We start from the raw sequence: 13,352 nt of genomic DNA, 5'->3' as shown, positions 1-13,352 counted from the left end.
ATGAGTCAAGCAGTTGACAAGATTGCTCATATTATAATGATAGACAACACTTTTCACAACCATCAATCATTAGAAAGGGTAGTGTAGGAGAAGATTGTTATATTAACTTAAAGACTAGTGTAGATCTTTACTAGTAATGATGAATGTGAATGTTCAATTTGCAAGTATCATTATCTATCTTTGAACTTAAATTGAATTATAGTTGGTTGTATCATTATTTTGTAAACTATAAACAAGAACCCCAAACCTTTGTATGGTAAGTACAATAGTAAAGATCATCAAAGCTCTACGGATGATGGCATGTCATAATCCCCAAAAGCTCACTCAAAAATTATGCTGCTTCACTCATTTTAAATATGGATTATCATATGCTACTTTAAATGCAAGGGGACTTCATTGAAATAGTACTCTTGCAGTCTCACTCGGTCAACTACAAGTTGAATGAAATAAAAGAATAAAAAAAGGCATAGACAAGTCAATTTGAAAACCATGAAATTAACATTTTGAACTAGGGCAATGATTTGTCAAGATTGTTGTATTGATTATCATCTTGTTTAGAAGTACTGTTGCAAAGTAAGTTGTGTAACTGTTTGTTTTGCTAGACATATTAAGTTGTTCACTTAGGTTGTTGGTTGACATAACTGTCGCATTTTATTAGGGCATATTGTCCTAAGATTTTTTTTTTGAATTTAATGCCAATATCTATATTCTTAATAGTAGAAATTTGGTTTAATTCATTTCATTACAATGGTTAACATAAATTAGTATAAGATGTATAGAAAATAGCCATAAATTGAGATTTGATTGCTATTAGGTAGCCAATTACACAATTCCATAACGTCATATCAGGTACATAAAAAAAAAAAAGCTAACTAATGGTACAAAAGCTAGACCAACAATGCGAGCAGCAACACCACATCCGACCATGTACATTACATCCATTTAGTTTCTCTGTAAGAGATTCAATCTCCTTATATAGAATACATATCTCTCTTTCATGAATAAATTTTTGCCACTCGATACATTGTTTGACTCCTACATGGCCTTTGTCTTTGTCCTAATAACCTTAACCTCCTCTAATCTAGCACCATTAATGGCACGACCTTCACCAATTTGAATCAAAGCTTCATTTCTTTCAATCCTTAGTTCATTAACCTGCCTCCTTAACCCATTCACATAATTCAACTGTTAATCAGTATATTCATTGTCATGCCATGGAAAGAAGTCGTATTCTACACCTTACAACTCAAGATATAAAAGGAAAAACTCATTTTTCACCTTAAAAGTTTGAGAGTACGAAGAACATAAATCACAATTACATTTGAGTGAGGATATGTGTAAAATCTCATGCATCGGTTGCGATCAAGTCCAAACTTAAGCATTATTGCTTGATTTTCGTAAGTAGGTTACCTCCATTTGCATCTGATTCTATAACTTTGATAGAAAAAGGAACAAATTGTTAACCCTCGACAAAAATATGGGACAATAAAATGAGAAGGAATGGCATTAACACTGAAGAATGATGTGGCTTGCAAAGATAATGTGTCCACTTTACAGACATGTAAAGTTCAACTACCAGAAGTCCCAACCGTTTATACGTGTCTTAACAGAAAGACTGCATTTAGCCAAATAAATAGTACGATAATCCAATCTCATCATTTAGATATGCAAGAATTTAATTTGAAAAAAAAAAATAAAAACACCGAAAGCAAAAAATACGTTCTTCCTAAAAATATTAAGAGTTCATTTAGAATTGCTATTGGATGTTAAAAGAAAAGTTTGAAATATTTTTAAATTAATAATATTGATTTTTAAATTCATTTTTAAGAAAAGCGTCAATTTATTATTTTCATAAAAATAATTTTCAGAATTCAAAATAAAATATAAAATTAAAATTAAAATTAAAAAATTACTTGTCCAACCTCAATGGGAAACGGACCCTAAGAAAGTCTGGAATTCGAGTTTTACCATTGAATTCACTCATTTGGTATAATTTTAGCATTTGTGGAAATATTGCAAATGAAGATACCAAAGAATTGGGAGAAATGTGGATCCACTATTAAATGAAGTCGGTCAACAATAAAAAGGTTTTCACTTTTCTTTGGGGAGCCATTATTATGTGTTGGGTAACAAATAAGCATGCCAAATTTCAGTACGACACATTTTACAAATTTGTTAGATAACGAATAAGCATGACGAATGCTAAGGTTTTAATTCCAAACCTCCTATTAAAACCAAAATGACTTCAACCCTGACCTAATATTTACAATTAATAATTATAAACAATAGGAAGTGGACATGTGTATAAATATATCCTTCAAAAACTCTTTTCCATTATCTTATCAAGTCACCCTTTTGAAGAAATTGGGCAAATGATTTTGTAGGTGATGATTGGATTACCAAAATTTCCCATACTCTAGAAGCATAAATATTTATATTTAGAGGCACAATTACACGTGTTTTGGGGATAGAGAACCCACGTCTATATGTATAACAGAGGTTCTAAACAACTTAATAAATAAAAAAAGATGGACACACCAAATGTTGTAACCGACAAGTGAGAGTGACATGTGATAAAGTCAGAGCTCCAAACTTCTTCCTTCCCATAGAAAATAGAATCCGCACAAAGAAGAGCACTTACCATTGGTTGGTTGGTTGGTTATGCGACGGAGCCTCTAAGCAACCCATGCATGCATCTTTTTCATTAAAATGCCGGCTAACAAACTTATCATCACAAACACAAGCCAAACCCAACACCTCAACTACACTTTACACATTTACACTCATTTTTTTAGAAAGGGCAACAAAAAGGCAGCAAAAGGGAATTAGGCAGAAGAATCATCCAATTAGAGCTGCGAGCAGTTTCACTTCCATGGACCACCTCCCCCCTTTATATTGGCCTTTTCCTTGCTGGATTGCCAAGCTCACTCACTCATCACTCAACCACACACAAAGATCGTAAACACATAATTGGGTTGTGTTCTACTACTAAAGTAGGAGTAATTCTTAGTTAAACTCAATTTAATTTTCATTTAGCTAAATTTGACTAGTTCTTAATTACATTATTACTTAAAGACTACAGTCTTTTTGTGATTTTAATATTTTGAATATGCTAATAAAAAAAACTTTACATTAATAATTGTAACTTTATGAGGAATTTTTTTTTTTACCACTTATTAGTTTGATACCAGAATTACACTTAATTATGTGAAAATATATACTTTAATTTATATCAAAATTATAAAATAATATTGAGAAATAAGCTTGAAATTCAATCCAAGTAACAAAGATCATTTTATTTTTTAAAAGAGAAACTATTGTAAATTAAGCATGCAATCAATTTCATAATAAATATAAAAAATGATTTTTTTATTGAAATAATGTAATGAAAAAAAAATATTGAGAGATTAATATTTTTTTATTTAATTTATTTGTTTAGCAAGACTTCAAATATTAAAGCTGATTCATAGCTAGAGTGGGATAGTGACTGACTAGACAGACCACGCTAACAATAGAACCGTACATACTGATGTCACACATCTATATAAACTAATGTTTAATATAGTAATTAGGAAGAGAATCATCCAATGAGAGGGATAGCAAAAGCACATGTATGTAACTATAATGGACCACATACACAGTGGATATCTTTTACTCCTCCACAGAAATAGAGCGGTGGGAGAGAGAGAGAGAGGGACCAAAGCCTATATTATCATCATCATATACAAAATCTATTTCCTCAATAACATCATATCTTTTTTGCCCATTTCACTAAAGTCCTGGCCCCTTCTACTCTCCAATAGCCACACCTATTTCCAAACACACACACACACATATTTACATAATTTGGCTACCCCTATCGCACAAGAACCCACTTTTTTCTCTCTTTTTTTATATAATAATCTAAATATCTTCCATGTAAAAATATACTATTAAATTAAATATTTTTAATTTTTCTTGATCACTTACTCTTAATAATTTACCATTGTTATCAGTAAATTTAAATTTTTATCAAATTTTTTTATTAATGAAATATTGAATTGAAATCGACATAATTTATTATTTTTTCTTACTAAAATCAACTTCTCCGCACCACATCCACAGTGTGAAAGAATCCAAAATGCAAATCTAAAGTCAAAATTAAATATATGAAGAGAATTTAAACAAAATCCAACATCAGATATGCATGAAATAAGATTTGCACCGGTATGAAAAGAATCCAAGACCAGCAAACACAAAAACTACAGCTACAAAGAAAAACAAAAGGAAAAAGAAAAATAAATGACATGTGCACAAATGGATATGCCCATGACACTCGAGTAAGGATATGTTCGTTGATGTGGTAGCATATGGATATAATTTTTTGTTTGTTTCCAGAATTTAATTACTGAAACAATTCCCAAAAGCCAATCAATTTCTTTATAAATACTTATTTTCGTGGTCGAAGTTATTTCTATCAATTTAAATATTATATAAATAAGTAAATTGAAAAAAGAAAAAAGGAATTTTGAATTTGCTTCGCTATTAAAGTATTAGTTATCCACTCCTCTCTCTAGTGACTTGAGAATTTTATATTGGAAACTGCAAGTTGCCGCCACGCTGAATCTAAATGGCTTTTGACGTCTTTTCTCTGAATCTTTATTTCCCTTTCGGCGAAAGCTTGCAGACGTAGCAGCTCTTTTCTCCACAGGAGGTCTCTACAGAACGTGCCCCAATTAGTTTCATACGCACACGTGGCAGCTTATGTATGGTTCCATGTGGACCCTAAACTTTCTTCCTCATAGATGCGCAATTGCTTATGTAAGAACACAAATATACATTTGGTAATATCCAATAGGATAATATATATATAACGACGGACCAAACTAGCATTTATAGGAAACTATCCGACAATAGTCTGGTCGCCCAGAACTTTTACCCTCTCGGGTGGCTTCGAGACTTTCTCCCCCTATTAAAAAGTTAATTATAAGAAGTAATTATTATTTATTTTTTATATTTATTTGTATTATATTAGTTATTTTTTAATATTTAAAAGATATTTTTTATTTTATTTTATAATTTTATATTAAAATCTATTAAAATTTCTATCTGTAAGGTTTAGTTTTATACTATTTATCTATTGATTTTTTATGTAATATATAAGTTGTCTCTTATAATTTATTTATTATAATAAATTTTTTATTTAATTATTATATAAAAATTAATTCCAGTGTTTATACAAAAATAATTAATTAGTGTTCTTTAATTACTTTAATTTTTAGTATAATTAAATTCTAGTAAAATTTATATATTTTAAAAGTATTTATATTAATCAAAATATTAAAAATTTATATAATTTAATTTTATATTTGTTAAAATAAAATAGATAGTATTATTATTATTAATAATAATTCTATTATAATAGAACTGTAATTTTGATAAGAAGTTTGAAAATTAAATTATATTTTTTTATCAATTTAAATCTTTATTTACGTTATGAAAGGAAATTTTAGCGCAATAAATAAAATATATGATGCAACTTGTATATTACATAAAATAATCATAAGGCAAATAGTATAAAACTAAACCTAATTAATGATCTTTTAATAAAAATTTTAACGAGAAAAGTATTTTAGTATAAAATTACAAAATAAAAAAATAAAAAAGATATATTTTTTAAATGTCAATAGATAATTAATATAATATAAAGAAATACAGAAAGCTCCTATAATTTTTAATGCAATTGTATATTAAGGAGTTAAACTGAAAACTTTAGTTAAACTATAAAAAAATTTTATCCTCCTATCAACACAGTTCTAGATTTAAATAACAAACAAAGAGGCGTCAATTTGGCTAGTGGTTGGGGTGGAAGATTATGGGTTAATTACGGTAGATATGGATGAAGGTGAGAAAGAAAAGGGCTCGGAGATGTCGAAAATCTGGTGGCATTTGTAGTAGGAGGTGGGTCTTAAAGTGAAACTCCTCTGAAACTGTCCATTCCATACTCCGCATATCACTATTTACTTTTGCAATAATTTCAGTAAAAAAAAAATAAAAAAATAAAAAAAAAAAGAGGAAAGAAAACCCACAAACAACAGCAATTGATGGTTATCTGCATAATTCAGCTAGTAAGGGGGATCAATACAATCTGCCAATCACAAAAGCATAGCTCAAACAAGCCACCAAAGGTCGCTGTTGAATGACTCTCCAACGGTCAAGTTAAAAATCTAGAATAAAATTGGCAGATTAACCATAAGCTATACGAAATGTCTCCAATGTACCGAGGGTGGAAGGAGGTATTTTTTATCTCATAAGATATGAGTTAACTCACCAATTCTATTATAACCGTCTAGTAGATTTGATGCGTATATGTAGACTAAATTTTCATAATGTTACAATAGAGTTTTTTATGTTACTTTTAACCTTTTATCCTATCTGTATTTGGCTTAAGTTTCAGTCATTTTATCCATAAATAGATCTCAGTTTCGAGATGAAGTATTCTATTCTAATATCTTTTAGAGCTTATTATCTATTTTTTTTTATCTAAATTTTGAAAAAGATGTCTTTACTAAGTGATTCTTTTTATTTTAATTTTTTTCTGCTTCTACTCTCTCTCTCTCAATATATATATATATATATATATATTGATGAATATTTGGGTTAAATCAAATCTATTTCTATTAAAAATTAAGAAATTGAAAATATTTGCATATAAGTCATCGATCTGAGCCAATCAAATCGATTTTCTTAAATTTCAAATTTCAGTACGGTGAGCCTTTGGCATATTTCGCAAAAAATAGAAAGTACTTCTTTTATTCTAACATGATTTCAAATTCATATCCAGTTAATAGATTAAAAAAAAAAGGAAGAAAAGAGAAAATAAAATAAAGAAAGTTACTTGTGAATTCAATTAACTTTTTACCAATAGAATCTTGAAAAATGAATAAAAAAATCGCATGCTTTATTTCTCTCTTGTTTGTTTTAATATGTTATATGCATGACATATATAAACAAAGAAAAGCATGAAGAAGAATGAAAGAGGAGGAAAATACACGTGAGTTGCTTGAAAGGAAAGCCTCTCGGATCATGATTGGCTATCTTATAAGCCACGCATAGAATCATCCATCCGCTTAAAAAATAAAAATAAAAAATCAATATTCACAACCGTTACACTGGTCCAACTAACGGAACTAATTTTCAATTGACACTAAATCCGACATGGACACTTTGTTTCTGTCGCATTTATTTAACTAATCAAAACTTGGATAAGTTAGATTATTGAAATAGAAAATATAATTTTTGTTTAATATATATAATAAAGCAGAAGTAGAGAAAAAAAAATTAAAAAATAGCTTATCACTTAAAAGAAATATTTTTCTAAGATTTTAAATAAATTAATAAATTTTAATTATTATAAGAATATAGATAATTATAATAAAATATAATATTAATTTCAAATTTTTTAGAAGTAGTAACGTTGATCTAAAACTCTTCCTGTATTAATTTTCTTAGAAAAATAAATTACCTTCAAAGATATAAATATTATAATAAATAATGATAACAATTGTAACATAATTCACATCCAAACTCTAAAGAAATAGTAATATTTCTCTAAAACCCTTTATTTATATTAAATTTATTAACATTTAAAATCTTCTAAGAGTGTCATTAAATTGTTTATCACGTGAGCAAAACACTCTTCTAGAGTGTTAGATAAATAAATGGATTTTAAATTCTTATAATACTAAAATAATTAATTACTTTAAAACATGAATAATTATTAAAAAAAAATAATAACAATATATGCCGGAAGGAGAAAATTTTGTAATTAATTATTATGAATTAATTTTTTTAATAATAATACTATATCAAAAACATTTAATAATTTAATATTTAATCATAAAAAATGATCGGCGGTCCAATAGTAGAATAGAGTGTATAAAATGTTTAAATTTTTTAATACATTAATTGAGAGAGAGAAGTGGTTGTTAATATGGAGTCCATAGCTAAGATGTTACTTACTTTATTGGAACAACATCCACCTGCTTAATTAGTGTGAATTCATTCATTGGTTTACTTTTTTAGGAATTAGTTGCAACGTCTTTAACTTTCTTTATTTTTGGATAGTTGTTGCCGTTTTGCAATTCCCCTTTTTTCTTGGCTTCCAATTACCAAATGTTTCTACCCTATCATCTTTCCTTATATCATAATTTACATGTGTACACCAATGGCGTTTCTTATACTCTATGTATATACACACACACTCACTCACATAAGCATGAATCTTCAAGCAATGAAATCTAACACGTAACAAAAGTTAATCTATATATGTGGCTTTCACATAATTAACACCTTGTCCACATCATAGCCATGCCTACATGATTTTTCCGTCATTGCCACACGACCAATCTTTTCTGTCATTCAATTGTTTTACTATTGTTAGAGTTTGATGCTTTTTTTAAGAAAAAAAAAAACTAATTAAGTTCGAATTCTTTTGAGCATGAAAAATATGATTTTGTGGAGAGAAAATTACTTAATTTCACTCTAAAGATTGGAAGAAATAAAAAAGAAAAAGATTACCTCTTGATGATTTCTTAATCTCGACAATAAATTAAATATTTTGTTCTTTTTCTGTCTCAGGATTAATCGGTTCTCTTTTTTAACTCAGTAAATATTTCTTAGAAGAGAAATTTTGTAAAAATGATTATCGATATATCAGTTTTGCAATAAATGGTCAAATTGGTAAATAAAGTATACTCTTACTATATGATTCTAAAAATAGTTAATGTGACTAAATTCATTCTCCAAACACTACTAAACTAGGTTGATTGTTGATGATTTTAGGAGACTATATAAAGTTGCATAATTTGGGGAGTGTAATTAGGGCTTGTCATTTTATGATGCATAAAGTAGGAGATCATTATCAAATTGATTATTATTATTTTCGTGGGAAGTTGGGGTTTATCTCAAGCAAGTCGTATACATTGATAATACTAGGTAGCATGGACAAGTAATTTATATTAGGTTCTTATGTTTAAGTATTGGGTACTCGTGTCCACAACACATGATGATTCCTTTGCTTGAGGGAAAGAAAATCCTTAGGCAAAAGTTTTTGAATAATTCTGAGAACTAGTTATAATAGTGAGGTTTGAAAGTTACCATCTATTTACATGTAAAAAGGGACTTTCTTGAATAACTTTCTAGAAATTTAATTCCCATCTTAAATAAATTCCTTGAATTTCAAAGGAAAAGGTTGAAAGTGAACCAAAAAAGAAAAATAGAGGAAAAGGTTGGACATTGGTACAACTACTGGGTAGCTGCGGTTTGACAAGGGAGTCTCAGAACGTGCTTTAACCCTTTTTTATTTCAAAAAAGAAGTCAATAATTAGTTAATTTATTTTTTATTTATTAATTTAGAATAATTTAGAACGTGTCAATTAGAATTTTTACGAATATTAAAATTACAAAAGAACTTTTACAATCTCAACTAAACCATTTTGAGTATTAGTTTATTTATTTCTTTTGAAACCAACTTTTTTCAAAAAAAAAATTTATTTTCTCATTATCTTCCGAAATTCACATAAAAAAAGATATATTGAATTTTTTGAGAAGTAAGTTTTACATTAACAAATTATAATAAAAAATTAAAAATATCAACTAATTGAAGAAAATATTTAAATTTATTTTTAACATCCAACATCAAATTTAAATAAGTGAAACATTACTAGAAAAAATCAATGATATTTATATAATTTGTAGGCTTCTTCTTCTTCTTCTTTTTTTTTTTTTTTTTTTTTACAAAAATAGCTTAAGATTTTCATTATCAAATAATATCCGCAAGTGTAATTGATCTTACAAAAGTAAACATGGGTGTGAAAGACTCATAATGCCATTAGCCATAAGCATGACAATAAAACTTACTTTCAACTTAAGATAGGTAAAAGCTTCTAAACAAAAACATTGAATTTTGTTATGTTTTCACTCAAAGACATTTCAATTCTGACCAAGAACTGAAATGTGAATTCACATTGTTATTACCTGGTCCTTCACAATTTTTTTTTTTTTCTTTTGGGACAAATCATAAATTCACATTATCCACACGGATTGATATCACATCAAAATTAGGGTAACCAATTATATGAAACCAATTGATGGTTGACTATATTTCAAATGCAAAAATAACCAAAAGAATTTTGACCTTTTGACAAATACCCATTAAGTGGACTTGTACTTTTCCTCCGTAACTAGAAAAGACTTCAAAATTTGACAAAAACAAATACCTGGTGGCATCTTTTTATTTTATTTTTAAAGGATACTAAAATTCAACCTCTTTTGGTGGTTCAACCCACCCCAATTCACCTCCATCCCTCCAACTTTGAACCACTAAATTCAATTTAATTTCTTTTTTCAAATTCCACTCGCATACAAAATAAGGTATCCAAGTGTATCATCCATCCAAAATCGAACCCTTATCCAACCTCCCTTTGCCATCCCTTATGCCACCAAACTAACCCAAAGCAAAAGTCACCACAACAAGTCACTTTTTGCATACCCTTTTAAAATACCTCTACTTCCTACTTCTGGCACGCGTCCACTTACCCATTCGGCCACGTCATCTCTATCTAGGAGTCCAGAGATGTCAACCCCACCAGAATTTTAACACGTTGTACACTCCCGTTAAAGGAATTGTCAAATGTAGAGAGAGAAAGAGAGAGAAAAATAGAAAATGAAAAACACAACCAACCAAAAAAAAATAAATGAAAAAGACTAACCTTTTTTCTTTTAAAATCCCCACCTTATTTGAGCCACTTGTATATAAGGATGCAGCCAGCTAATTACAACTCAAAACTAAACCCAATATTTTTCACATCTCTCATTCCTCAGCTTGCAGAAAAGAAAAAAGAAATAATGGACTCCTGGATCAGAGGCAACTCTGTAGGCCACGGCTCTACAGCCACCGTCTCTCTTGCCACCTCTTTCCACTCCGCTGAAATCTTCGCCGTCAAGTCCGCCGAGCTATCCCTATCGGAATTCTTACAGAGAGAGCAAAAGATTCTTTCTTCTGTTGCATCTCCTCATATAGTTAGCTACAGAGGTTGTGATATTACTAGAGAAAACAACAAGGTGATGTACAATCTTTTCTTGGAGTACATGTCTGGCGGCTCACTTGTTGACACTATTCAGGCTCATGGTGGCCGGTTAGGAGAATCAATGATCGGATACTACACGTGCCAGATTGTTCAAGGTCTGGATTATTTACATTCTAATGGATTGGTTCATTGTGACATCAAAAGTAGTAACATTCTGATAGGTGATGCTGGTGCTAAGATTGCTGATTTTGGGTGTGCTAAGAGGGTAGTTGCCACAGTAGATGTGGCGGAGACAATTGGCGGCACACCTATGTTTATGGCGCCGGAGGTAGCGCGTGGGGCAGAGCAGGGGTTTGCAAGTGATATATGGGCATTAGGTTGCACAATTATAGAAATGGCTACTGGCTGTGCACCTTGGCCAAATGCTAATGACCCAGTTTCAGTTATGTATCGGATTGGGTTTATGGATCAGTTGCCAGAGTTCCCCTGTTGTTTATCAGAGCAAGCAAAGGATTTCCTGGAGAAATGCTTGAGAAGAGACCCAAAACAGAGATGGACAGCTAATCAGCTTCTGAAGCACCCATTTCTTGAGAAATTCATTTCTCATGGAAAGCAAATTCAAGAGCCCAATAATTCAGGTAGTTCATATTCTCCTACAAGCATTCTCGACCAACACATTTGGAATTCAGTGGACGATGAATCAGAGAATTTGGACAACCTAGCCCATTCATGTCATCATGATCATGAAAGCTCACCATCAGCAAGTGAAAGGATCAGACGGCTGTGTTTGGTTTCAGAGGGGCCCAGTTGGGAACTGGATGAGAATTGGATTCCAGTTAGAGGCAATTGCAGTGAAGAAGGTGATACAATTATGGACGGAATTGAAGTTAAAAATGAAGTGGCTAGTTATGGTTCAGTGTACCAAGAAAATTATTGTGGTGGTGGTGAGCAATGGATGGACGGTGTCTTAACAGATAAAAATATTATTAGCAGTAGGATTAGTGGGGATATTTTAGGTGATTGTAAATATGGGAAAGATAGTTTTTTAGTTTGCAGCAATCTTAGGCTTGACAGAGACAGAAATGTATTGTTAATTCCTTATATCTCAATATTACTTTCACAGGCATAAAATTCATTTCTCTTATTTATTTATTTATTTACTTATATCCGTTCAGTATTCTCGAAACCTATTACAAGTGGTAAAATAACGAGAGATCAATCCTAAATCTGAAATTCTCCTTTTTAATATTTCTACAAGTAGGAAGATTAGATCTCTTTAATTATTTACATTAAAATTTAATTTGCAAGCTATTAAGAGCCATAAATAAAATAATATTTTTTAATTTTAAATTTGAATTTTAGATATATAACTGTATTAAAATTCTTAAAATAAATACTTTCAATATCCTTGATAATTTTAAAAATTACTTTTTAAAAAGAGACATTTCCCGTCTATTCATTCTTTTAGAACCATAATTGAGAGTTTCTACCTCAAACGGCTCAGCGGTAAAATAATTTATAAAAAATAGAAAAATCTAATCAATTATAAAAGAAATTTAAAGTTTTTATTAATTAATATAAAGCAAGCTTAAACAGTTTTTTATATTTTGAGCAACGGCTTAGAATCCTGGAATTTTTCCAACCGTGGGAACCCAAATTTAGTATTTTGGTTGTTGGTTAAGTTTACGTGAAAGGCATGAATTACAAAGGCAGCCAATTTGGGAATTGTCCAATATAAATCAGCACATCCTCTGTATTTGGTCGAGTCAATTTATTTAGGCTGGTAGAGTTTTAGACCAAACCCGGAAAAAGGTGGGCGAGCTTGAGTTGAGAGACCAATATATTATAGCTGCAGCAGGCATGTTCTATTACTAGTTTTTGTTTGTTTTGGTAGGTAAGTGCAGAAGTTGTGCATCCGACAGAAATGGGTGCCAATTATCTGGCAATTCCCTCTTGAGTTTTCTCTTACTAGTAGGTAAACTTAGATTATAATTCTATATCAAAATTATGTAACTAAAGTAATCGTCCACAACCTCTTTTCCAACTTAAAACTTCTAACCTTTTAAATTTATCAATATAGGATTGCCACCACGTCAATATTAACGCACGAAGTTTTATTATAAATTCAAAATTAAGTCACGTAAAAAATAAAATAAAATATAATTATAAACATATGCAACATATTATTTTTCTTTATATTAATTAAAATGGTGAAAACAATAATTGCTTGTTTGAATTAAAGTTTAAAGGCAAAAAAACTAGATTCGAGCCTAAACTCAGTTT

The 13,352-nt window shown here is 29.8% G+C and overlaps 1 protein-coding gene across 1 annotated transcript; it reads left to right on the top strand.

Moving 5' to 3' along the window:
• The first annotated feature begins 10,472 nt into the window (after positions 1-10,472).
• Positions 10,473-12,204, top strand: LOC8285896 (mitogen-activated protein kinase kinase kinase 18). Its single transcript, XM_002524790.4, has one exon. It carries the CDS (start codon positions 10,801-10,803, stop codon positions 12,196-12,198), a length of 1,398 nt encoding a protein of 465 aa, XP_002524836.2. The 5' UTR covers positions 10,473-10,800; the 3' UTR covers positions 12,199-12,204.
• Positions 12,205-13,352: the final 1,148 nt, after the last annotated feature.

The sequence above is a fragment of the Ricinus communis genome, chromosome 7 (assembly GCF_019578655.1).
Source record: "Ricinus communis isolate WT05 ecotype wild-type chromosome 7, ASM1957865v1, whole genome shotgun sequence".
Classification (NCBI taxonomy): Eukaryota; Viridiplantae; Streptophyta; class Magnoliopsida; order Malpighiales; family Euphorbiaceae; genus Ricinus; species Ricinus communis.
The sequence above is the reverse complement of the archived record's forward strand: the minus strand, read 5'-3'. Positions and strand labels throughout refer to the sequence as shown.